The sequence below is a fragment of the Apteryx rowi genome, unplaced genomic scaffold (genome assembly GCF_003343035.1).
Source record: "Apteryx rowi isolate R43461 unplaced genomic scaffold, aptRow1 scaffold_75, whole genome shotgun sequence".
In the NCBI taxonomy this organism is placed as follows: domain Eukaryota; kingdom Metazoa; phylum Chordata; class Aves; order Apterygiformes; family Apterygidae; genus Apteryx; species Apteryx rowi.
Genome location: NW_020451038.1, coordinates 1,283,062 through 1,310,918, shown reverse-complemented (window position 1 = coordinate 1,310,918; position 27,857 = coordinate 1,283,062). Strand labels below are relative to the sequence as shown.

At 35.4% G+C, this 27,857-nt stretch overlaps 1 protein-coding gene across 1 annotated transcript in view; it reads right to left on the bottom strand.

The window, feature by feature from the left end:
• Positions 1-2,340: 2,340 nt before the first annotated feature.
• CUNH3orf67 (chromosome unknown C3orf67 homolog) overlaps positions 2,341-27,857 on the bottom strand; it is a 92,423-nt gene continuing 66,906 nt past the window's right edge. The window contains exons 14-16 of the mRNA XM_026088095.1: positions 23,984-24,045; positions 8,543-8,628; positions 2,341-2,518 (exon numbers count right to left, since the gene is read on the bottom strand). Coding sequence (XP_025943880.1) covers positions 2,406-2,518; positions 8,543-8,628; positions 23,984-24,045 — 261 coding nt within the window. The 3' untranslated portion in view covers positions 2,341-2,405. The remainder of the gene's footprint in view (positions 2,519-8,542; positions 8,629-23,983; positions 24,046-27,857) is intronic.

The window sequence follows — 27,857 nt, the reverse complement described above, 5'->3', positions numbered from 1 at the left end:
TATCCCATTAAAGACAAGGGTAAGAGCAAAGAGCTGTTAATGACTCCCTTTCCTCCAGACTTTTTCTGTCCCCTTGTATTTTTTTTTAAATGTGACACATTAGAGATTACCTGGTGTGAAGCCAGGACAAGCACATCTACCCAGAGACAGTCACAGACAATCAGCTGTCCCTTTGCAGGTTTTTGACTCTTAAATAACATACACCAGTTTTCAGCCAGGTTCTGAGGCAAGCAAACTGTATCTCAGAACCTGCCCGGATTCGCAGTGGCTGAACATCCAACCACTCCTTTGAGACATGGGACTATGAAAGGAAAATTAGCAATACATTTTAAATAGCCCTTGCCAAAAATACAGAGAAGATGGTCCTAATCACTAAATGATGCTAAAAAGAAAGTGGTTAGATCTGCAAATCATGTATGTACAAGCTATGATCTGATTTTTGAAGGGCAAAATGATGATTTCACTGAACTTTTAAACTGATTATGGCATTAGCAAAAACAGGCATGAATCTTTCTAGGAGAAACAGGCTGAGGCAAGGAAAGTGAATTATGGCAACACAATATCTGTCTTCCTGTGGATTTCAGTGCTACTGTTACTCAAATCAATTTGTGATGATATGTTTGTACCTGCCAAGGAAGCCAAATACACAATCTGATCTTATGTCAAGCCACTATTAACAACTGCATTTTCAATTGATTCTAGGATATTCATTAACTGGCATCCATAATCACTAATAATTTAGAGACACAACATTTTAAATCACTTGCCAGTTGTAACCTGAGCTCACTTCATGACATTCAAATGCATCATTCTTAAAAATTCACTGAGTAATCATCTTGCAAATGATTACAGTGGAATAGCATGGGACATAATCAAGTAGATGATTAGAACAAGTATCACCAGAAATGTCTTTAGGTCGCTTTTGCCTTGTGATTTTGATATGCCTTTTAACCATCTCCAGAAAATCATAATGTTAGTACTGAATACTGGTGGATTCCAAAGCTGTCCACTAACTAAACTCCATTACAGCATAACTCCTTGGAYTCTTTGCAACCCCTGCTCCACACCTTTTTCTTTAATACTAGCAGCTGATCTTTTATGATTGATTTAACCCTTTGAGCTAGCATCCTATTGGCTGGAGGACACATGACTGGCAGGCAGCACAACGCAGTATTGCAGACCTTATCCTGCTCTGGGGCTGGACATGCCAGGCACTGTTTTGAGCCAGGCACTGCAGAAATGCAAGGAGCTGGTGCTGTGACTGCAGGTCAGGTCAACTGATTCTTGTAGCAGACAGTAAAGCTTGACATGTTTGCATACACAATGTTTTATTCTTTTTTTCATTATTTTCAGAGGCTATACATGGACTGGTTTATCTCCATAGTCTTTCTCCATGGTAAACAAGGATATCATATGTGCAACAGGAAAAAAATCATCTCCATTTATATTCTGAATAGATCCCACAGCGATGCAGGAATTTTAAATCTCTCAGCTGGAAGTTTGGCGCCCTCACTGAAAACTGCAGGCAATACAGATGAGTTAAATCACGTATGTTCTTTTATTAAGACGTGTAACAGAATAAATAATACAAACATAGGAAAACTATACTCTGAGCACAACTTCACATATGAATCACATACATGTCTTCTTGCCTTACTGCGAATGTATACAAAGCTCAAATTTTGGAGTGCTGATTCAATCACTCTTACCACTCCTCCTCAGTCTTATGTTAAATCACATCAGTAAAATGAGAGCTGTGAGTATACTCAGGTCTTTCACATTTACCCTGTTGAGGTTTGGATTCACAGACTGCCCATGCACACACCTTGAGGACACCTGGACACCCTGCACCACCATTCAGCTTTGATGTTAACCCATTCCTGCAGTATGTAATAGTAGAGAATTACTTGAAGGTGAGGAAAATGTTGCTTTTTCTGATGACTAAAGCAAGAGAGAGCCCATGAAATAGAGGCCTTTAAACAACACATTGTACATCTTAGAGTACAACGAATAAGATAGCTTGGAATCAATTAAAAATATACAGTAAGCAAGTATGGAAAAAACAGATTTGAGTCAAGCCATCATTTACAGATGAACACCGCAAAAGCTCTTCAACTTAATTTGTTCCCATACAGAACCTTTGAATATTGGAAATAAAACAGACAAACAAACAAATGTCTTAGCCACAAGGAACTTCTACGTTATGTGATTTTCCACTGCACTACAACTTAATACAAAACTATAAAAATAAGAAACATTATTTACAAACCATATTCATTTATTTACAAAACTACTGGTTAATTCAAGTTTTAAGTTACATGATAAATTATATAGCTCAGTCACACTTTACAAACAGTTAAAAGACAAACCTATTCTGAATACAAAGTAATAACCTCATGCTCTGGCTATGCCAATTCATAATACTTCCCAGTGTTTGGATCAAAGTAACAGTTCAGACATGGATCATACAAAAGAGTCAAGACTTCCTCATCTTCTTCAGCATTGAAGTCATCTTCACCTACGTGAAGTGTGAAAAGTAAGAATAAATCACTCTTTTATTCTCATAGACAATAACACAGAAGTACCTTTCTGTCAGATGTGACAGAATTTCTCTTTCAAGTGTATAATATTTCAACTTTTGAATTATTACCTTCAAAGATAACAGCAATTCACATTTTTATTATATTTCTGAAGACTTGTATTTAGYTGAAGTGAAATTATGGCATTCAGTGTTTGCTTAACAACTGGGTTTTACAGATTCCAGTGGAACAACAGTTCACTAGAAGCACTTTTACTGATAACAGATCAAAGTATTCCTAATGGATATTTTTCTCAATGAACTGCTTAAACGATAATGTTTTAACATGAACACAGAAAGACAATCAATCTGTTCTTAACGTCTGTAAAAATGAAACTGCATATTATCAAAACATTCTATGTAGAAAATCATAAAATTAAGCACAGCACAAAAATTTTTATTTGAAGACTTCTTGCTTATCATGTTAGTCTCACATCAATTGCATTCATGCTTGGTAGCTTACTGTGTAGTAACTACTGTGTAGTTTTTATAACATTTTCATTATTACAAGTCATATAGCAATATGACTATACTACAACTTCTTGATTCTTAGGTATTCCATTATTTTTGAACCATTGATGAAAATTTTACAATCTGCAGGTCTCTCATTAACTATTTTTTAACATAGGAGAATAGTTCAGAACTGGGTCTACCTCTATTTTACCTGCATACAAAAGTGACAAAACCAAGTGTCTGGTTCTTTTAATAAAACATTCCTGTTACTCTCAAACACTGCCATTTATCTATTTCTTGACAGTCAGTTTGTAAATTAACTCTAACATACACAATTTTAATGTCTGAAACCCAATATGTCACCTAAATGTCCAATATAGGTAAATCTGTACAAAAGAGCTTTAAATATCAACGAGGGAACAAGATTCTATCAGACAATAAATAATTCTAAATCTAGTTTGTCTAAAGTCATGTAAAATGCAAGAATGTTTTCAGGTTGCAGAAACCAATTCTTAGCCTAAAATACACCAATAAAGCCAGATGGGTTCGTATTGCTGATGCTTTATACACTGAAGCCCCTTTTTTAAACCTGTCTTTCATATAAGCTGAATGTAAGTTATATAATACATAACTTTTTGATAGGAAATAACTCACGATTGAACACGATTTGTATCTTGCATTTCATCATAAATGTTTATCCTGTTCTCAGACTGCTAATACAAACTGAACGCGTCCTATGCTCTACCACTTCATCATAAGTAATGGCCTATTATGCTAAAAGCAGCAGTTTCACAACTCTCCAAATCTATTTACAGTTAGGATGACACAACAATATATAGGTTACATTATCTAGAGACCAGAAAGTAGGTTGGTGTATTTAATACATACAGAAGAAGTGTGCACCTTATCAAATACATACAGAAGTGTGCACCTTATCGTTTCAGAAGAGAATTCATTTTTGTTTCATCAGTCGTATTAACAAATGYAGTCAGAAAGAAACCATCTCTTAATGTAATCAACAGTAAAATGATAAAGCCAAATTGCTGCCCTCCTTGCTGTTTGTATTTCATCAGGCCTGGTAAGCTAACTAAGGTTAACTCAAATATTTTAAGGGGATAGCTCCTAGGAAAATTAATGAAGTACAGAAAGAAGGGGTAGAACTGAATGTCTTTTTCTACACTTCAGCAAATCACAGCAGATAAGTAAATGGTATTCATGCCCCATTCCCTCACACAGCCTTACATTTTCATCTGAAACCATTCTGTTATTTCCATTGAATTCTTTCTTTTTCATTATTTTTGCTCTATTGTCTATGCTTCTCTTCTCAATCTTACTTTATTCCATTTTCTTCCCTAAGCTTAAATCTCCTTCCCTCTCTGCCTCAGCACTGGCCTCTCAATATATTCCTTGGCTTAATTTAAGAATAAGAAATTCTTCAAACTCATTAGGGGTCTATCTGTTTCCCTGTATATCTTGAATTCATACCAAATAGAACAGATCGCATCCAGGACTAGCTGGATTTACACCTTTACAGTAGTAACTCCCTGCATGTAGTTTCAGGTGAACAGGAAGAGAACTTAACCTTCTAGCCATATCTTTTTAAAGCTAGGCTTCTTCTTGTAGCATCTCAAAATACTCCAGAATGCCTTTCAAGGCATTTCCAGATGCTGCCACAGATTTCCAATGGTAGCACAGAGTATTTAGTTTTAAAGGGATTAAAAAAAACCTATTTTGTCAAATTCCCATGTGAAAACTCCACTTCTGTATTATTGCCTCCTAAAAGCAACCATTAATTAAATTATGAAACCTCTTTTATAAGATTCAATTAATGTATAATAGCTGTGTAAGAGAACATCCTTCTACTTTCAGATTGTATTCTGCATGCAACCTGGCCATATATAGGAGTTACGTTTCCGTGGCAGAAGTAACTGATAAACAAGTCTCTTTCTAAGGAAATTTCTAGAGCTGTTTATGCTGCCTCCGTCCATTCTTTGGGATTGAAGCTGCTCAGGATTGCATCAAGAAATTATGGAAAAATAAAGAAAAAAAATGTGCCCTTTGGCAGTTTAATTTGAATATCATGGTGAAAGCAAAATCAAAACTTTTGTTCTTAAAATCACTGTAAAATTAAATAATATCTTTTTGTAATTGCTAAGGCTGGAACATAACTTGATTTTAAATAAAAGCTATGCCCAAGTCTGTGATACACATTATAGAGGGATAAGTATTTTTTCTTCTACTGATCTGAAAGGGACTGAAGGTAGTTAGTACCTCTGAATATCTGCCATATTAAAGGAAATGCTGTCCCACTGAAATTGGGGGAGCTACAGTTTTTATGGAGGAAGGATTTTGTTCTTCATGTCTTAAATTGGATATCAAAGAATGGAGTCGCATAGCAACTTTTTTGAACTCTTAAATAAACGTGTTATTTGGATCATGTTAACACTAAATGTTTGCACAGTTATCACAGTCTGTAGAACTGAAATAAATAGGCTCCCTTTTCACAGAAACATATTTTCACTGTATTCTAGGTTTTAATATTAGAAAATGGCTCGTGGTGAATCTCATCGTAAGATATATGGGTCATATTCTGACCCTGATAAAAGTGGATTCAGCTGCACTGGATCAGCTGTTGGCAGAAAGCACACTGAAAAGAACATTGCTAGTACTCTCTTCGATATGACCCTTGAACATGGAACTATGATGCTCAAATCTATACTGTAATGATGTGCTGCAGGGTTACCATATGAATATTGTCCATAGCTGTAGTCCAAGGAAGAGGACTATTCAGCTTTGCGATTCTTAGAACACTGCCTTAACTTAAAACAATGTTATACTATAAGGTAAGCTCTAGAGAATTTATGATTGTGCATTTGTCATTTACTGCGGAAACTTTTTTTGTATGAAAGCTGCCATGTAAAATGTAATTGTCTACAGATCAGAAATATTAATGCCCAATGGGGGAAAAAATCTGTTAAAAAAATTACCCTATTTATTGGCCCAAATTTTGGTTTTGATTACCTTTGTGAACCATGTTGAATATAAGACTACTTCTCATTACACCTCCTCATTTAATGATGTATTATGGAAGGTGCAAATGTTAAGAAAGGAACTAGAAAGTAAAATGGGCACTAGTTTTCTAAGAAAATAATCACATTTGTATTCTCAAAGTTATGACCCAAATTAAAGATTTTTTTCAAATATAAAAATTAAATGTATTTCCTAAGTATACTAATGTTATACTATCTATTTTTCTCTACGGATACTTCCAGATGAAATGGTTATTCTGAAAACATTTTAACTCACTGCAGAGTTTCACTAGGGGCAATATGCTTTTATTATCCTGTGATGCTTGGTATACTGCATAGGAAGAAGGACTTGTGACACTTAGTCTCTTCCCAGCATGAGAAATAACTCATTTTCTAATGTGATACTTAAAAATGGTAAATTGGGCAGCAGAATTTCCTGGTATGTATTTGACCATTCAATCAGTTGATCGCTCTGGAATTTAAGAGTAAGTGATAACACATTTCTTTTGTCACACAAACATAACTAACCTCAGTGAAGTGATTAAGAAAAAAACATTCCATGGTTATTCTGAAGTGCGAGAGACATATCATAGAATAAGACCTTTTTTTAGCATCTCTTTCAAAAAATAATACTGTGAAACATTTAGTTACCATTCACACATAGTTCTCCAAGATTTTTTTTAATCCAGGAGCTCTAGAAAAATTAATATAGTTTAAGGTGGATGGGCACAATCTAATCTAGTATGCATATTACAGGGCACTGCCTTTTCCCAAACCTCTGTTTTAAGTCTAAAGATTTGTGTTTGAATAAAGTGTACCTTTTAAAATACGTGAGCAAACCATGCCAGTTTTGTGTGCATAGCTCAAGGACATTATTTTTCAAGGACTGTAAATAATCAGAAAGGGAGGCTTGGAGTTGCTTGAGGATGCTGTAAATTGTACAGATAAGCCACTTTGCCAATCATGCCTCCCCTTCCCAGGGCTGCTAAGATTACTGTGATCTTCTCCCTGCTATTTTAATAGGAAAGGGTGTCTAGTAGTTTGGAAAAAACCCAAGCAGTGTGCTGTACGTGGAGGGAAGGCTGTGTGACTGCTCTGCTGTTCTCTCTCATTTTCTTCAACTTCTTGGGGTAATGAAGCTTGGTCATGTCAAGCAGCATGGCAGTTTTTGGAGATAAAACAAAAGAGGATCTTAAGAGTTTCTCTAGAAAGTTAACAAAATTACAAATATCATATATATACATGAGTCAGAATTTAGTGTGATTCAAGAAAAGTGCAAGAATAAAAAGCCAAAATAAAAAGCTATAGTAATTAGAGACTTTTTGTTCTCCACACGTGTTACAGATACATCATGTAAAATATTTCATCATAAAGGAAAATGAGTTTAAGAACTATTCACAAAACAGCTTGGAAATTCTAATATGACTAATTGGAGAAATCCAGCAAATTGCCAAGTACGCTTCTTGTTAGCTTTTTAGAGATAATCATCCAACTTTTAAATTTACAGAAATTCTAGCTTTCCTGCAGCAAGCCTTAGATTTCATAATACTAACACGAAAACATTCTCAGAGATCTATCACAAATTTATATCCAATATGCCTTTAACTCAAGGATTACTGTCCAATTTGCTTTGGCTCACTTAGGATGCTTAACACAACATATTGTTTGATTCTTTAAAGCAAGGTCCCTCCTGACAGCAGAATTCTATTTTGCTGTCATAAACAATTACAAATATACATCTATGAAAAGATTTCCAATTTGAGGGGCATAATCTATTTTAGACAGTAAATCACTGAGACATCTTCATCCCTTGGGCAGCCAAAATACACAGGTCAGATTTATGAGGTTTCACATTGAATGCCCTGGACTTGAAGAAAAAAGTAGGTATCTACCTTATTTCCTAACATAGAAGATGAGAAAAAAGGGCCTTTGTAGAAAACAAGGTATTTGTTTTATTCTGCTGTTGCCGTTTCCAGTTTCAGCTACGTTCTTTGCCATTCTCTAAGCAATTACCTTAATAAACAAAAACTTAGAATGCTTTTGGTGGTGACTCAACAATCTAATCAGGAAATGATGAGATTTCATTAAAGGCTAAATCTGAAATTTTTCTTTATAAGAGGAGTTCCACTTAAATAAATGAAATTGTTCTGAACAGGAATCAGTTCATGAATACAGTCTTTCTTTCATAGGTTTGCCATCCCCACTACCCTCAATTCCTCATTTTAAACAAATAAGATGCATTTTTTAAGAATTTAATCCATATTGAACCAGAATGTCAGGAAACCACCACTGTGTAAGTTATCCTTCTATCAGGATGGAAAACTCTGCTAGCATGAACTGAGAATAATAAATAAGAGAACCTTGCCATCAAAATGTAAAAGTGCAGAAAACAACTACAAGGCAGCACCAGCACTACAGAAACAGCACTTAAAGACGTCTCAATACACTTTCTACATAGATTCTCATCTTCATAAATTCCTACCTGGAATACTCTGATTTGCTGAAGATTGTTCTTCTAGCTGTTGGCTTGCAGGAATGATGGGGGGACTGAACACATTCAACCAGTCTCTGAAAAACACAAATCAAAATATGGTGGTTTTAACTTATGCCACATCGGGCCATGGCTGTCACAGCTGACACAAGAACTTCATGCAGGCGAACCTGTGCTACGGGTCAGAAAGATTAGTCAGAGCTGTGAAAGTAATTTCAGTATCCATGGATTCCTCTAGAAAGGATGAATTTTCCCAAAGCATGGAAGATTAATTAACTTGATTTCTTTACATTGCCAGACTGTATGAAGTACAGCTTGAAGTACAGCTTACTTTCAGCATGAAGCAGGTAACATACTTCTACTTTCTGAAAAGCCTTATGATCCCATAAAAGATTTTTTTCTGACTGAGAAACCTGGCAAGGCTAAGTCATGTGCTATAACTGCTAAAATATGCCTTTTACCTTTTCTGCTAGTTTTTCTGCTGTTGGCAGATTTGTTATTGATTCCACATAATCTGCTGCTGGTATGTACACAGAATCTGGGGTGAATCAGGGGACACCCACCTATCTGTTTTCAGTCAAAATGGAAAAAACTAATTTTCTGCCTCAGGAAACAGAGCTGCTGGTGTAGAAATTCAGCAAGTAGTATAGCAGATTTAAAGGGAGAAATATTGAATTTTCCATCATTTCAATATATAAAAAACATACTTCAAAATTTTTTTGAAGTACCATCATAGTATTTTCGCATATACGGCCAACATCAACCTTACTGCTCTTCAGCTAGCGCCAGTGAGAACTGGAACAACTGATCCACACAGCAGTATGCTTGCCCAGATATTTCATTATTAGCTCCTCCTGTCACTTGGTGCATTTGCGTTCCCTGAAGACAGCGAAAGACTCTGTTTACACCAAAGCTTCAAAAGTTTTAAAGAATAACAGCTAGGTATGTGCATTATGATACCAAGTGGCATGGTAGAATACATTTCCATTCCTGCCACTTGCACATGGTTTGTGCTGCCTCACGATCAGCCAACATGAAGCCAAACACTAGTGTCTGAATGGGCTCATAGCCTGTGACTGTTGTCCCTTACCCAATTCCCTACAATTGCATGGGAACACAGTGTCAACACAGGCAACCTCTTGGAGAAACTCTGGGGCAATTTTAAAGAAGGTAAGGCAGAACTTTGTTAGAGCAYTGGTGTCAATCTGCAGCTCCCCTTCCCAAGCCACCCTTTGCTTCAAATCCACTACAACTTTTTTTAAAGAATAGTGATGCTTGAGAACCAGAGAAGAATGAGAATGTTTCTACTAGGAGAACTGCTACAGCTACAGTGATGCAAGTCCAAAGGAAAGACAGTGCTTGCTGGTAGAGAGAATTACCTTAATCAGACCAACAAACATAGTTAGAAAAAGTAAAGAGGCTTTAGAGTACATATGCCATTCTGCACATTTGACACAAAAAAGAAGAGTTTATAGATATGTGTTTTTCATATAAAATATATATCAGATCATTTCTAAAAGAAAAGGTGGTTGACACCTGGAGAGCAGAGAGAATGTTAATAAGATGGAAAGAAAGATAATAAGGTGATTATCTCCTATGGAAAAGAGAGAGACAAGTAATTTATAGAACATGGAGGGAGGGAGGTAATCATGTGCCATTAGACCAATATCTCTATTGAATTCATGGTTCTTATTACTCTCGAAATTTATGAATTTTAGTTTCCAGTCCTGTCTCTGGAAGGTATTCCTGAAAGATCAATTCTGAGAAATCAGAGATGGGATGATCTGTGAGTAGCTGGGTGATTTTGTCCTTTTATTTTGTCCTTCAACTCTTGGAGTCAACTCTAGTGTTGAGGAGTTGTTAGGTTTCATCCTTATAGTTATTTTGAGGCACCTGGTTCACAGGATGAATTATATTTTATTCTAGTAGATGCGAGTGTAAGATTCAGGGACTTCGATGGTTCTAATGGGAGGCAGAAGAGTGTGTATTTATGACAGAGGCAGTAGAAATGTGTTTGCACTTTTAATTTTTCATATTAAACACAGTCTAGATTCAGTTCATGCTCTTTGTCTCAATGTCCAAGAAAAACTAGTAGCTTTGCTCTTCAAAATCCTCCCACCAAAAAAGTAATAGAAACAATACTAGGTGTTCATTATTGACTAAATATTACTTCTTAAAGTTGAAAAATTTTACACAGTGTATATTAAAAACCAGTCTAGCACTTCCACATGTTAGTTAGCAATGTCTAAATCAACCTTTCTCAAAATCTCGAGAACAAACCTTATGTGTGCTGAAATCTTCCTAGCCAAATTGCATCAGAGAATAAATATTTGCAGTTGATTAACAACCCTTTGAAAAGTGACTTTACAACGATAATGCTGAGAGATGGTTTACTCTAGCAGTCAAGACACTTTTGGCATAACAAAATTTGCAGTCTGCTTTTAGGAAGCACCTAAGATGGCATGTGTGTGTGAGACAGGAGTGCGTAAGTTAATTAAAAAAATTTCTAAAAAATTTTTAGACCTTGCCTGAAAGTACAGAGCCCAGCATGGAGGCAACTAGCTATTAACCTGCTGAGAAACACAAACTGTGGTCTGTGTTCCAATTTAATGTGTTCTTATGTTGATTGAAGAAAGTATTTTCGGACTGAGCTTCTTAAAGAAGCTAGTTTATCTCCTCAAAACAGAAAAACTAATCAAGCATTTTGATTAATTAAAGACACTATTTATGCTATTGAGGCCTCAAGCTGTAATCAATATAATCAACCTGCAAGAAATTATCTAGAGCTTTCCTGATAACAACGCTGAATGCTAAGTATTCTCTTTGACATTGTGAGTTGCACTGTATGAAGGCTCAGAATGGACAGTTTCCACACACATTTGAAGCAGGCTTTATCTTTAATGCTTGCACTGAAATTCTTAATTATTCTGCAAGCTCTTCTCCATACCAAGATACAATAAAGCATATGTGATACAATCTTGTCATATCACTGTCTTTTTTTAAAAATTAGTTTCAGGAAATAATTGCTGTATGTTGAAAGACCACATGACAGCAGAACTGTGGTGGAAAATAAAAGCAGTGTTTCAGAGTCCTGAAAACAGGTAGTTTTTAGTTTTATGGCAGTATGTTAAATTTTGCAGAAAATGGCACCCATAATAAAAAGTGTGTGAGAAAACTAGTGATGCTTTATTAACTAGCACATTAACAAACAGTACTCTATCAAAACTATTACCACAAGGAATAATTAACACCATCAACAGAAATCTGAAGGATCAGAGGGTCCTGATTTAAATATTATGTTTGATACTCTTATTTTTTAACAGATATTTAAGCTTTTTAGGCTATCCTACTGGCTGGAATGTGAAAATAGCAAATGACATTGTACAAAGATTTTTAAACATTTCTGTGAATTGAGACAGCTTTTTTTTTTTTGGTCAGGTTTAATTTGTATAGCTTAAATCAGTGGGATTATTTGATCCATATTGTTAAAAAAATAAAATGCTTAGAAGCTTTAGTAGAAAAATTTTGTCTGATGTTCTATACAGAACTTAACAGGAACTTTAAAATTATTAGGTCAGCCTGGTAATATGCTTAAAAAATGCTACATTACATTGAATCAGGGAATGAAAAAATAACATGAATTTTGTACTACTAAGCGCACGTCAGATTGACAGAATATTAAGTATTTGAAGAGTACAATCAATGAAGAACACATAACATCACATTTAACTGCTTAAAATACTTCGTAAGCTTCTGTAAATACTAGGGAGAACTAGCTCATGGCTGAGTGATAATAAAAGGAGTGCATTTGCTGAATTATTTTTTACAATGAATAATGTGACCCTGTGGTGGGTCAGAGAATGTCAATGTACAAATCAAGAGTATAAAAATATTTTAAAGAAAAAATGACCAATTCTTTATAACTTTTGTTATGACCAGCAAACATCTTGGCACATACCTCTGTTGTATTAATAATATCTAATACTATGTGAACCAAATTCTACTGCAAACCCTGAAAATGAGTAAGTAATACCTTATTATGATCCACTGATTGCAAAGTACTAACTCATATCAATAATATGGCCTAGTATAGCCTAAATATTCAATTCAGGTATGATGAAGATCTATTTTTTCCCCACTTTGTTTGAATTTTTAAATATATCTGTTCAAGAAAGGTTGTCAAAGACAACTCAGTACTTAATAGATCAATACAAAGTGACCTAGCTTTTTAACACCTCTCATCCATCCTCTGCTACACACACTTTGGAGGCTGCATTACTTGTTAGGCTCTATAGATTAGCAGATCTGATTTTTCAATTATTTATGTATCTGCTAAACTTTATACATACGTGTAATTTCATTGCCTTAAGTCTGATTACCTATAAAAATCTATTTGGGTTTTGCTTTGCAATATATTATGTCTATGTACATAATATATTAGTTTTAGTAGTCAAGAGAGGACTTCTGAAGTCTATTAACAATAATACGTCTGTGTTATGTAMAGAATGCGATCATAGTCTTCAAAAAAAAGCTGAAATAAAATTTCAGGTCCTACCACTATATCTGTCTGTAATAACTGTGAAGTCATCTTAGACTTAAATTGTCCATTATTGCATCTAAAACATTTTAAACAATTTTTTATACAAATGTCATAAACTAAGAAATATTTCATATTAATTTATAAATCAGTAACTGTTCAGTACTATTCAGGTCTGAAAAAAAATATTTCTATAATGGAAAATTGAGTGAGTATACAGAAGAATAGTAAGACGTTACCAAAAGAATATAGGGTATATTTATACATACAAATGAAGGATTTCCAAGTGCATATTTTAATAAAAATCTTGAAAAATAACATAAATATACATCTCTGGATGACTTTGCATGAATTGAAAGCTGTATTTTAAAAAGAAATATCAGAAGTATTTAAGGTCAATCTGGCAATACATTAATGATTAAAAAAATGCAAGGCATCAGCTACATTGTATTATTCTCCTAGAGTGTTATTGTAGTTTCAAAATATCATTAAATCAGCACAAACCAACACTTATCATTTCCTCCACATTTTTCACAGTGAGCTGCATTCTGACTATGAGTAATCTGTTAATCTGTTCTTTGCCTCACAATCCGTCAAAGTGACAGATTCATTCCATCCCTAATACATAATATCTTCATTTACAGTATGCCTTACTGGAACTTTCTTTTTTTGCTAGCACTGAGATTTAGAAAGTCACAAATATATTTACAGAATACCTTCTTCCTTGCTCCATACCACTTCAGCAAGTCCAGCCTACAAAATATCATACTTCTAATGGAGGCAAAGAGACTTCTTTTAAAACTAAATAATTTAATTTTTAATGAATTAATAACTAAAAAAAGATCATTAAAAGCACAAGTAAAACTGTGCAAGAAAGACTTGAGTCTGCTCCTCTTAAAGTATTACATCTGTAAATGAACTGTCTTATATGAGTGCTGGATCAGGTCCAAAGACAATAAAGGAAATTTGAATTCTACTTATTAAACTAGATGTTTAGATACTACAAACTGCTGGATTACAATTATGTACAGGATAATCAAGCTGACCAGTATAAGCTGAAAGCCTGGCCTATAAATGCTATACCATTTTTCTTTCAATATCAGAGTTCAAATGATAGTTTTTTGCAGATTATTAAAAAAATACACAGTCATCTACATCAGTCTAAAAATAAGTATGTCCTCAATTTGGAGGGTTAACAGCTTAGTAATTAGCATACTGTGCTATTTGGTCAACATTTCTTAGTTAAATACATGAAGCTTCCATCATAGCTTCTGTTAAACAGCAGTTACATTGCAATTTACTTAAAGACAAACCTCTACTTAATTAGAATGTTGACTTGTTGGCTAGATTACAGTCCTGATGCTACAATGACACTAGTAGAGAAGAACAGTGTTTTACCATCTAATTTAAGTAAAATATTAGCCCTTTCTTCTTTGCTAGCTTTGATTCATCTGTGTATCAGAATAACAGCTATATAAATTGGAAGTAATGAGTTTGCAAAGGTGGTCTACTGTGTATTAAAATTCCTGCATATTAATCTATTCTTAATCAAGTAAATTCTAATAAAGTACAGCAGATATTCATTGATCAGTGAATCAATTGATCTGGATTCCCACATTTAATAAAGTGTCCATTAGGTAAGGTTTGCCTCACTTTTTTTATATATAACAATTAAGCAAACCATTCATTTTAAGAATTATATTTTAATGCTTCAGCAATTCAGAAAACACCTGAAGCTAGAACCTAATGAGTCTTAGTCTAATTAAAATAAATTCTTTTCTCTACAGTCAGCCCCCAACAGCATTTTACTGTTCTGGACATCCTGGATGTAGATTGCATCCCATTTAACTTTTAACGGATGACAAGAAGCCAGAGGGCTTTCAAAAATCAATGGAGAGAACGTGACTTAACAGAACACTAACTTTAATATTATCCACCTGTTAAAGGTGTTGCTGCTGAATGTTCTTACTCCCTGAAAATTACCTTTATTTTTCCTCAGGAAAGTTAAAAAAAAAAAAAAAAAAAAAAAAAAAAAGCCAGAAAGCTCTGACCTTTCTCTATATTAATGCAGTGAACACTACAGCATGAAGCTGGAAACTTAATCATGACCACAAAATAAGAACTATACTACATCAGTTTAATTCTTTAAAAATACCAAGCTTTCTCAACAACACTAAAATAACATCAAGGAATCAAAAACAATACTCTGTATGATAGATTCAAAGCAATTGCACAAATTATACTGGAATAGCAAGGAAGGGAGGTGTGGACATCTGTGCCCTTAGAAGCCCAGGTAATTTTACTCTGCAAGAAAATGTTGTATGTGTACGTGGTATCAGTCAAGAGGCCTGATTTGTCTGTATTATTCTGATTCAGAAGGAGGATAGAGGACTAAACATAAATTTCTAAAGATGGGGGGATTTGTTAGTGGTAGTAAGCTGTTTCTCTTCAGAAAAGCGAGCAATACAAATGATACAAACCTACTTGGAAGCTTGCCTGTCTTGGGAACTACCCAAACCCCCCAAGGCTCTGAGACACGTAAGAACCAGCTGGACCTTACACGCTGGCTTGTGGCTAAAGTGTCTTGTCATCCCTAAACACTAGAGACCCCCTGGAAGAAGAAACGCTGGCAAGGACCATAGCAGCAGTTCAACTGAGTATTAATGGGAAGACTGCAAAACCCTGTGACCTGGGAATCCCGGACTTGTATCATGATACCATCTATCTCTTACTCTCAATCTAAAAGATGTCAGAACCATATAAAAGCTCTTGCCATTTCATTCACACCTTGGAAGATCTCTTTCAGATGTCCTGCCAGGAACAAGGGATGACCCGTCAATATGTGATCAGTCAACATGCCTTAAATTCTGGGAAAGGCTAAAACACTTGACTCTGAAGGTTGGTCAATAGACTATTCCTAGGAGGAGTGTTATACAAACACAGGATTCTGCAGATATGAACCAGTACTTTGCTTTCTATGGGCAGGAATAAATATAAAATCTTGTTTCTCACCTTAAACAGGCCTTTCTTCAGGGAAAAAAGGCTATGAAATTTGCCTAGCAGAAGAATGGTATGGGGTTTGTCATAGGTTCTCTTAATAGCCTCATGCAACAAAGCATCATGAAGATGCAATGGACATTGGCCTGAGCAAATGCTTTTGGTAATAAAGAATGTGGCACTGGCAGCACCCTACTATTCTGTACTGAAATTTATGTTGCAGACAGACGTTTCTGGACAAATCCCYGGGGCAGTGTTCTTACACAAATTAGAGCACTCCTCATCATTAAGTACTGAGTAGCCCCACCCGCTTATTTCAAGAACAAAAATACAGCTAGATCCCTTTTCTTTTGCCACGGACAGAGGACAGTGGAAGCTCTAAAACATACCTGCTTGATGCTAATTTTGTTGCTGCAACAGATCATGTCCATTAACATGGCTGAAGACCATGTGAGACATGAACCAAGACTTCCCTGATGCATACAGCACTGGAATTTCCTGTATTTTATTCCACGCTGGTCTTGAGGCAGACAGAAATGCACATTCCTTTTCTTGAGAAAAGAAGGGCCTGTCATAACTGAAGAGCATCTCTAACTCCACTTTTTGAAGGGGGATGGAAAAGTGGGATTGGGGGATGTAACGGCATATAGTAAAGAGATGCTGACCTTACTCATGAGACTATATGCGCTTACAGGGAATATGCTAAGGGCACTGACTCTCAGCTTTTGAAATGTAATGAGGTTTTGAGGCCACTAGGAAGACAGAGGGCTAGATGCATGTTTATCAGAGAGTCTCTAAAGAAGTTAAAGAGACTGTTCCACTAGGAATGCTAACAGGCATTGCTATTTGATTCTTTTTTCTTGTTCTTTGGGTGATGTTTTCTTTCTCTTGTTCTTCTGGACACAGACTGATCAAGACATTTTTGCACCAAAATGGCTGCAACACATTATCCTGAGTGCAGGAGACAACATGGACACCTGGAGCCTGGAGTTCCTCCTATCACAGACAACCACAGAATCCCACTCATAAGCTAGAGACTTACATTAAAACAAGAGGCTTTCAACACTTATCATTCTAGAAATTGTCCTAGAGCTCACCTCCTCTTCATATTTTACCTGCTTTCCAACAGTAGAAGTGCCTGTTGCATGTTGTGAATTATAAAATTATTCCACATATAATCCTTTTTGAAGAGTCTGGATATTACAAAGGGAAGAAATGAGGATCCTAATCCCACTGCTTTTCCTATGCAGATGACTATCCCATTCCCCAGTATAGCTGTTGTGAAGTCAGAATGTGAGTTACTATTTTGCTTATACCAGAGAAGGTAGGAACAACAGCAGGACATAGTTGACTTTTGCTGGCTTATTCTCCATCTCTGCACATAAGCATGGACTGACAACTCAGTTCTCAGGGTGGAACCAACACAAAATATTCTCACTAACTTCTGAAACTACAAAAAAAAGATAAAATATATGCAACAGCATGTCCAGAAACATTTGACTTGTTTTATATTCAAACCCTTACTGTCTGTATATGCTGCCACTTTTTCATGTTCTCAGATTCTCATACAAAGGAAAGCCATTTTTGTGTGGATTATTTTAACAAGTTTTTTGTGTGTTAGCCACTCGGTTCTCAAAAATCTTCCTGCAGCTAAGCTTTTTACCATCATGATTAAAAAATTAAACCTTTTCAATTAAATGTTTCCWGTGCCATTTGCTTCTTTTGTCAAGTTCTTTTTCATGCATATTATAGTCTGACAAATGCAGCAGAATTTCACTAATTCAGATTAACGATTAGCACACCCATTGCAAATTACTGTATTTTGCAGATGAGTAAAGTAACTGAACACGTACAATGAAAAAGCAAAGTACATTTTGTGATACATTGTCCTTGTTCACTTATTTTGACAACTGTTGTGTAATTTTATAATACTTCATAATGTAATATTGTCTGTTTTGCAGAAGTGATGGAGTTATATGACTTTGATCTTGTAACAAATCATAAAAATAAATATGCTTCTTTGATTGCAGAACTCAATCTTTTAATTTCCATTTTCAGCTTTGAGCTATTCTGGTATTTAAGCCCTTTCCTGGATCCATTGGAGACAAAGATGTTTTGTGTCTGAATTTTACAGCATGCACATTAGGGAAATTCCGCTGTAGTGCAAATAAATGTTATAACTATAATCCTTCTTTCACTGCACTGCTTTATAGGTGACTTTAATCTTACTGAATCTCTCAACAGTACAATAACACATGCATCAGCTACTGGCATGTTTAGTTTTCACTTGGGATGAATGAGGGTGCTTAAATGGTAGCCCCAAGACTGAACATAACTTTAAGATTTATATTTGAGAGTATACAGGGGTTTGGGTTCTTGTGCTGGAACTACTGAAAATTTTATGCAAATTTCAGGTGCTGTGATAATGGCAGTATTGAATACTTATGGCAAAGATGGGTTCTGTAAAAAACTTCTGCACCAGAAACTTTAAAAAAAAGTGAAAGAATCCATTTGCTTACTAAAATCAATAAAGAGTGGTCAGAGTTATACATAGCAATAATTGTTAGCTATGTTCAACTAGTTAACCAGAATTTTACCAGCAATGAACTCTGAAAAGAAGTTAAAAYGTATTTATCTACAGAAACATGCTTCTCCATTTCACAATTCGTTATCTGAATCACTGTGGACACATATCATTACAAAAATAAGAACATCATATTGTATGATAAAGTAGTAATTAAGGATATGGGTGGGGTTTTTTTGAGACAAAACCCACAACTTTTCCCTAAAATTTTGGAGTTATTGTCCTCTTCAAACATGTTAATCTGCAAATCAATGAAACACTTCTTTTGCGATGCTCAGTCTCAGATCTGTAATATTTATCTTAACATCAAACAATTGAATTTGATTACAAAAGGCAACCATTGCTCAGTAATTTTTTGTTATATGTACTGTTTCTATTGGAGAGATGACTTTATCAAAAAAGGTGAAAAAAAAATTTTTTAAGATTGTAAATGAAAGAAGAGTGATGACATCCTGATCAGTTTAATGTAGCACGTGTAGGTTACAATGACAAGACAGCATGTTTTAGTCAGCCTGTACCAAGCCAATGTGAAGTGAGGTCAGTGACTATTAATCATTTGTCAAAGACTGCAGGCCCTTATCAGCCAATTATAGATACAAGGAAGTTTATATCACATCCACAAGTGGCAAAGCTGCAGAAGATTTAAACCATAATACAGTGGTGACACTTTTTATAGATAAAATATAAATCTTGACAAAACGCTAGCTTGAACTGCATCACCTATTTCCATTTAGCTATTTCAGTAAACATTTTGTAATATCATTGGTTTTCCTTAAAATTAAGGATCTAGAACGTTCCTTAGTTTTCAGAGGTTTCTTTTTTTACTCATAACAAAACCATTGATGGAATCTAATTTAAACACAAAAAATGCCATTAAAGAAGTAACTGACTTGTGGGTACCGAGCAGATAAATTTTGCTTATTTAACAAGTCAGCTGCTGGGTGGGCTTGAGGATGGTATCAAATCCTATAATTTCAGAGCTATCATAACACTCACGTTTCATAATAAAGCTTCTTTGAGATAACCATCTGCATGAACACAGGTTTGAGGGCCATGGAGAAGGACAAGACACTGAGAAGGGGAGATGGGATCCTGGTAAATGACATCAGATTGCTTTTTCAGATTCTTGCTGGAATTTTGGGGGTGACAATCTACATCATCACCTACAGCTGCACCCTCAGTGTCAATAAGAAGGCTTAAGACTTCCCTCCTTCTTCCCCTCCCCATGCTGGGTCATGATCATCCATCAGGTCTTATGGTGGGGCCAATCCCAACACACAGGGCTGAATAGGTAGGGTATGCTATATCCTAACAGGCATGCACACTTCCACATGCCAGCAAGGCAAGCGTGAGCTTCCCACACCACAGAAGAAAAACAGAGATGGAGCTACCAAAGGACTACACTCTTCTTTACTCCTGGTAACCCTGACCATGCCCACAGCAGAGGCAGGGACAGTCCTTCAAAATATCATCTTCATTATATGAATTCCAGGCATCCTAGGAAAAGCTGTTGCTGGTGAGAAAGACTTCAGGTGGGCTATGAGCCTTCCTAACTCTCAGTTTTACTAGGATTATAAAAAGCAGATGTGAGCTTGTGTGTTTTGTCTGCATAGGGGAGTGGTGATTGCTATTTGAATAGCAGTTGTTTGAGAAATGTAACTCTAACTCCTAAATTCTTGGCTTTCTACCACACTTGCTTGTGAATTGTTGTTTCTTGCTTTCTTAAGAGAACAGACATCACACTTAAGAGTTGGTAAGATATGAAACCACCCAGCTACTAAGAGGGACAACATCAGTTTAATAAATATCTTCATTTGGGAATGGAACATAACTTAATCACTCATGCTTTGGCCTGAGACCACTGACTAACAGACTTTCCCATAAACTGAAGCTTTTATTTTGTATGCTGATCTTATATTCCTGGCCATAATCCAAATCAGGCAGACATTTACTGTCATCAAATATCTGTGCCCACAATTCGCTCAGGGAATACATATTTTTTAATGTGTAGAATCAAATATCTGGTTAACACCTAACTGAAAATTTGTCTGTGTATGTTTTGTATGAAATTACTGAAGGAAAATATACTTCTTGTGACAGGATATCCAATGAAGTGCTGAAATATTTATGTCCTACCTTAGCGCAGTTTCTGCAGAACAGCTGTTTGAACTTCAGAGAAACACATTTTATTTGGTAGGTTGGGAAGAGTCAAGAGTGATGCCAACTGAGGATCTGGTGAGGCAATGCTTATAAAGATAGATTTCATCTTTAAAAAAAACTCTCTAAGATGGAAAATGAGCTTTTATCAGAAATAAATTTTCTGAAGAGCATCTGTAGAAGTTCAGAAAATCTATACATATAACTAGGCTCAAAAGGTATTTTTCAGAGAGCAGCTCTACATTTTGCAGTCCAGTATGGCTAGAATTCCTCTAGAATCCTTCTTTGCTTTAGCATTTCCTTTAAAGAAACTTCCAAACCTTCTATGACACATAATATGTCAGAGGATAATCCTGCTAAAGTACTAAGTAGATGCAGGGTACATAGCAGTTTCCAACACCTGCACTGGAGGGAGCAGTACCACAGAAAAGTAAAACCGAACTATTTGTACAGAAGAGAGCAATTCTGAAATTCAGCTGGAACAGCAAGCCTGTCTGTGGAAACTGCAGAGCTTGAAATTTTGCACGTCTTGCTCATCTGGCTCTATAGACTCTACAGTCAGCCCATCTCCTTTCATTAACTGGTTCTACGCCTTGCAAAGCAGCACGTTGTAGTCGATTTGTATGGCAGTAGCAATATTCTGTGGCAGACTTATGACCATTACCCAGTGGAACTAAGGGAAAATGAGTCTTGCTAGGTCTTTTTATTGACTGCATTTCCATTATCTTCACAGGTGCTTTCTTTTCTGGCTTGTTCTTTTATCTTATTATGGACAGAAGTTACATTTTCTGGACAATAGCTGTCACACTGCTCTCTTCATTTCCCAGAAAATACCAGTACTACACTTTTTTTTTTCTAAGTTACTTGATACCTGCCAAATTCTCTATCACTCTTCACAACAAATAATCTGTTGTTTCAGTAACTGTATTATCTAATTGCCTGCACGCCATAGTATTTACATCCATTGATCTACAATACGATGTATAGATTTTTCAAATATTCCCCTCTGCTTTTCTCTACGTAGCTACTGTAGGCTTACAAAGATTTAGACATTTTCCAGTTGTCCATTTATTACTAGTTAAAATTGGCTTTAAAGAACAGTTCAGGAACTAAGTTACAGAATTACCATTAATTCCATCTCCCTCTCACCAGGTACATACCCTCTGCGAAAAACAATAAGCAGTTTTCCTTTTTAAATGAAATGTAATGATGTGAATCGCAGTATTCGAGTCACATCTTCTCCAGTTTAATATCATGATGCAAACTGACCTCATAATTTTGTCACCTTCTCTATTTACAGCCCAATAATGCTCTTCTGGCAGTTCACAAGGGCTACTGAATTTATGAGGTACTTGCAAGCCAGGTATTTTACGAATACTTTGATTGCCTGCATTTCTCGAAAATGATTTCTACAGAGGTTTAAGTCTACTGTGTGTACTGGATTGAAATAGCATAAGAACTAAGTAGTAATTTATAATATTTTGTTTTAAATTTTATTATATGGAAATATAAGTTTTTACCGTTGATCATATTAACTTAAGTTGATATGCTGAAATGTTTTATTTTTACAGATAACAGTGTTTATTCTGTTTTGCAGTACATAAAACGTACTGAGTACCAAATTGTTTTAGCACATGCACAAAAATAATGTAATAAAACCTGACTCAGCCAAACTACGGGCAAAAAGAAGACAAACAATGTAGCTTGCACTAAAATATTGGCAGCTCTAACACCATGAGAATAACAAAATCAATTATGAAATAGGGTCCTCACCAAAACATGTCGGTCACAAGATACTGGATGTCTTAATCTGTGGACTATAGTCAAGTGTCTCTGTCCACTTCATCCACTGTAACAATTCATAAGGTTAGAGATAGTTCCTTTGATAACCTGCACCAAGGTACAGAGGGTCCTTCTAGACCAACATTAGCACTTTGATATACGTGCGAAAGGGAACAGGAATCCAGGACTGCACTTTAACTCCAGTAATATACTGCCTGCACTAAGAAACACAGGGCTGAATGTTGCAATAACTGATGCATCTGGGTGAACTTCCACAGCAAGTTTCATAGTGTTCACTTCATAAAATCTAACAAGAAGATAATAAAAGTGTAGAAGGCAACACTGAAACAAGTGACTGAAAACATCTCTATAAGGAAAAATGAATATTATGCTGTACAATCAACTGGCACTACACTATCATAAAACATTTCAGATTGTTGATATCCTGAAAAGAAATCAAGCAAACTCTCTAAATAACTCAGTCATGTCTGAAGTATCCTCTCTTCCTAACCCTCCCAACACATACATTGTCTGTGGACAAGCAAAATCCATGTTAATTAGACCTACTGAAAGTGAAACAAAACATTTTTTTAAATAAGCACACCTCCTGTTCAGACTGTAAAAAAAATTGGCAAGGTGATGTTAGGGTTTTACAGGTACAAGTCAGTTCTGAAACTGAGCAATTAATTTTGATTGCCTCAACTTTGATTACTTCTCCCCAGCCACCTTCTCCACCTGCCCCCAAATCTCCAACTTACCTCACATTAAAGTCACAGGGATTTTGTTGCTGATTCCAAATAAAACAGATTCAGCTAAAAAAATAATAGTCAAAATATGTTGCAGACAGGATCCCTTTGACCTATCCCTCAGTGTTATAATACAATACTTTCTCCTGCCTGTGCTCTCTATTGAAAAGTCCTGTCTAACTAGGTAACATTAATATAATTTGTAAAGACTGGATCCCCTGACATCTGGAGTCACCTACAGAATTTTAGTTCCAAGCCTTCAAAGCAAAGAGAGAGAGAGACAGAGAGAGAGAGACAGAGAGAGWGAAAGAGGTGAGAGTGTGTGCACGTGTGGCAGATGAGGAAGACATACTGAATCGTACACCGAAGCAGGTGTAGGATCAAGGCCTATGTCAGTTACTTTAAATATATAACAGTAAATTCAAAACATGCAGAATTCTGCCCTGCATTCTGGGACAACACAGACATACTACAACGTGTAGACAATGAATAAAAAGAGCAATAGTAAAGCTCTCGGAGGGGAGGCTGCAATTGAAAAGAGATTTGAGATTAAATCAAAGAATGTCACATTTAATATTCAGAACATTTTAACTGAATTCTTATTGCCTGGGCTATAAATGGAATCTTACCGTGGGTTGGAATGAGAAAGTGGGCTCATTTCTTTCTGATAGTGATGCTCTTGACTGACAGGCTATGAGAAACAAAAAAATAATAGTGAGAATAACTCTGCAAATATTCTTTCAGAACGTTTAAAAGTCTGTAAGAGATCCTTTTGAGGATACACATTTGCAGCTTTTGATACTAGAATTTTATGGTCTGTCTTCTTATGTGTGAAATTTAAAAAGGATATTCAGATCCTAACTGTGCAAAAGTATAACGTAACGGAAGATTCTCTTCTAGGTGGAAGTACATATGAACTGAGGAGTTGACCATCTGGTTATTTTTCTATTGTCTGATATAAAAAAAAAATCCTGATTATATGTACCTAGCAAGCATGGTGCAGGGACACTTAGTTGGATCTGTGCAGAACAACCTCACTTAAGGCTAGTCAACACTGACCKACAGCTGATAGGGCTGGCAGGCATGGTTCTCCTTTTTAGAAGCACCGTTAAGAGAAATCTTAGTGGTCCCAAATGAAGTCAGCCGAAACATGCATGCTTCTCTATGACACTGCTAATTTGAAACTTGGATTAAGCTGTTCATGGGTAAGTGAGAGTGGACTGTATGAATATTCATACAAAATATAATCACTTTCCACAAAAATTCTTCAAATCCTACCTACCCATATAAGAATATGCCTCAAAGGTTTTAAATTATATTATTTGGCTTATTAAAAACAGTTATTTGCAAGAAACAGATACAAACTGCTATAAAAATTCAAGAATTCCAAAATTCAGAAATATTTTTAGTCTCAGTATATATTCACTTCTTCCAGAGAATAACTCCTACCCATTACCACAAACATCAAAACCAGTTCTAAGCATATCACTCAAGCAAATGGAGAAACAAGTGAAAATATAAGCATACACAAAACATTATCTATATGTGCACAATTTAGTACATGAAATGCTAAAAATAGATACTAAGAATTATGAAAAGGATTGGGACTTATACAGAAATCAATATAAAAAATGAGTATATTCACATGCTTTCAGGAAGTGGGGATGGATGTGGTAAAATGTCTGTTCAGGATGCATGACATCCTAATTACTGCCAAACATGAGTCACTGCCTAGGTGGTGGATGGTGCAATTCCCAAGTGATGGCTAGTCGAAGACAGAGGACAAGAGAGAAAGTGAGTTAGTCAGTCTATGAACCAGAATATCTGTCTCAAAAATTTTTAGTCTCATTTCATAGTAAAGAGTAGTGTGCCTCAGTTTTGCAGTTTGGCTTGATGTGAATAGATCCCTCCAGGGGTGGTCAAACTGAGCTCTCAGTCGGAATAATTGTGGGTTTAAATATCACTCTTCTTGTCTGTCAGGCTTCAAATCTGCCAGACCATTTTTGCATCATGTGGCTCTTTTTTGTGAATCATCACAATGGAGGCCAGACAACCTTCCACAAATTAGGTATGAACCTGGAAGCACTCTTTCAAGTACTTTTCAGATCAAAGGCCTATTTGATTGAATTTATATTTAGAAGGAAGATGCTTGTGGAACAAGTAACCTCACTTCTCTGCAAGTACTTCTGACTTGCAAGACAGGTGAGAATATTTTGGAGTCCAATGATGGAGCATTACACCACTGTGAGCTTCCAGGATTCCTCAATGAACAATCTAGGAGAATCTTCATTCTCCCCTCTATTTCTCACTGAGAATCAGGGAGCATATGCAAGAAAACATTCTGAATTTCTCTTATTTATCATCTTGCTCCAAAATGTTTGTGTTATATGCATGTCATATAACACAAACTGAATCATAACACATCACTGAAGTTGTCTGGAACCAGCTAGCTGAAAAGCTGAAAGGGCCAATTCTCTGACAGGGGCAGGAAGGTCTTTCCRGCTCTCTAGAACAGGCACGAGAACAGAAACATTTCGTAAGCTGTAAAAACATTCCTTGAGTAATGTGTGGGGTGTACAACTTCACATGATCCTCCACAGTATATAAAATTGTGTCTTTCATATTATAACTAGTTCTTGCAAAGCTAATGTGGAACTTCATCTAGATCTTGACATGTAAGAGAACATTGGGGTAAAACACAGGTAAATATTTTCTTTTTAAATATGCAGTTCTACATATACATATTACTGAATTGGAACTTTACCCTATGCTCCACACACATTTTATAAAGCTTTACAATTCACCTTCAAAATAAAATACTTGAATATAATTTTTTTTTTAATAGCTAATAGCTATGCTGGGTAATGTATAGTACTCAAAGCTATTTTATTCCTTTTTGGCTATGATCGTTTACAACAGCTGCTAAACAACTTACATTTCAACAATTTCTCCTGAGAGTATATATTTAGKTCTTGGTAAACTATCACTGGCTATAAAATAGTTTTGAGTATATCACTTTTATAGTTGTTTAAGGGCATCTGTTCATCTGTTCTAATGGCAACTTAGCAATAAGATCTATATGCCCTTCATTCAGAAGGATTTCTGAACCTCATTAGAGTCAGTAATAGGTAAGAATTTTCAATGAATCTAGAAATCASACTAAAAAAGGTAAGTCATGGAAAATTTAAACTCACTAGAAATGTGTTTCATATATAAAATATTACTTTGATAAATAAGTTCATTATCTAACACAATTATATCCTGCACTGCCTTACAAAATATCGTATCTATTCCAAAGATGAAAGATGCTCAAAAATCTGCCTTCTGGTGGTGCTGTTGCCACAGATTCTACCAAGGGACAGAAAGGTTATATAAAATGAATGAATATTTAGAATAAAAATACTCCTTACTTATCTTTGAAGGACATAATAGAAAGGAATAGATATTATTGATTTAAATAATCAAAAAGTTATTACCTGGAAATACAAATAAACATGAAAAGTTAATTATGACAGGAATTTTCATCTGTCCTTAATTTTTCAAACTACAAACTACACATTATTTCTATTTCTTTTCATACACTGTACAGCTAAAATCATTTGCTAAATACAACTGAAAGATGGCTACAGATACATAAAAAAATTTCTGCAATTTGCAAGAGGGACTGCAGTGGGGGTTGATCATTTGCAAATTCGCTTGAATCAACTGGAATGGCAGTGATTGTCACTACCGAATATCAGTTGACATAAAATAAATTTCCTTTTATTATACATATATAAAATATGTATATGGAATTTATATAAGGAATAAGTATATATAAGGAATAATTCTGAGTAAAAACTGGAAGCTGAAGAAATTATGACTTTACTCATTTTAGGTCTTATAGCAGGACTGTGCACGGCAGAAGACTGAAATTCAGAAGGAGCAACTTTCGAACATGCTTTAATCACTCCAAATATGCTGAATTCTGAGCTCTGTTTTGTAGACTAGCTATGTGTACAGCAACACATTTATTGCACATGTGAGACTGCTAAATGTGGGGATTCACAGAAAATAGCTATATGCAATTATTTGAAAGATTTATAGATTTGAAAGCCAGAGAGAAAATTGAATCAACTAGAATGACCATATGTATATCACAGGCCATTAAACTTTAGATCACCGATAAAAACATTGAACATCAGATCTAGAACTGATCGAATGATGGAGCCCTGCTGAGTATACTCCAGTCACAGATAATTCCCTGCTGACTGCTTTTGATATGTCAGTTGGCCCGTTCTAAATTCATTTAAAGTGCGTTTTATTGATATTGTATGCTGCTCATTTTTCAAACAGAAAGTCACAAGGTAAACAAATACGTACAACGATCTCAGCATATTACATCTAAGCAGTTACCTTTATCAAAGTTGCAATTTTATCAATGAAATGGGATCTGTTAAACAAGACATATTTTATATAAAATTACCTTGGCTATTATTAAATGTTACTATCCTTTGAATCTCT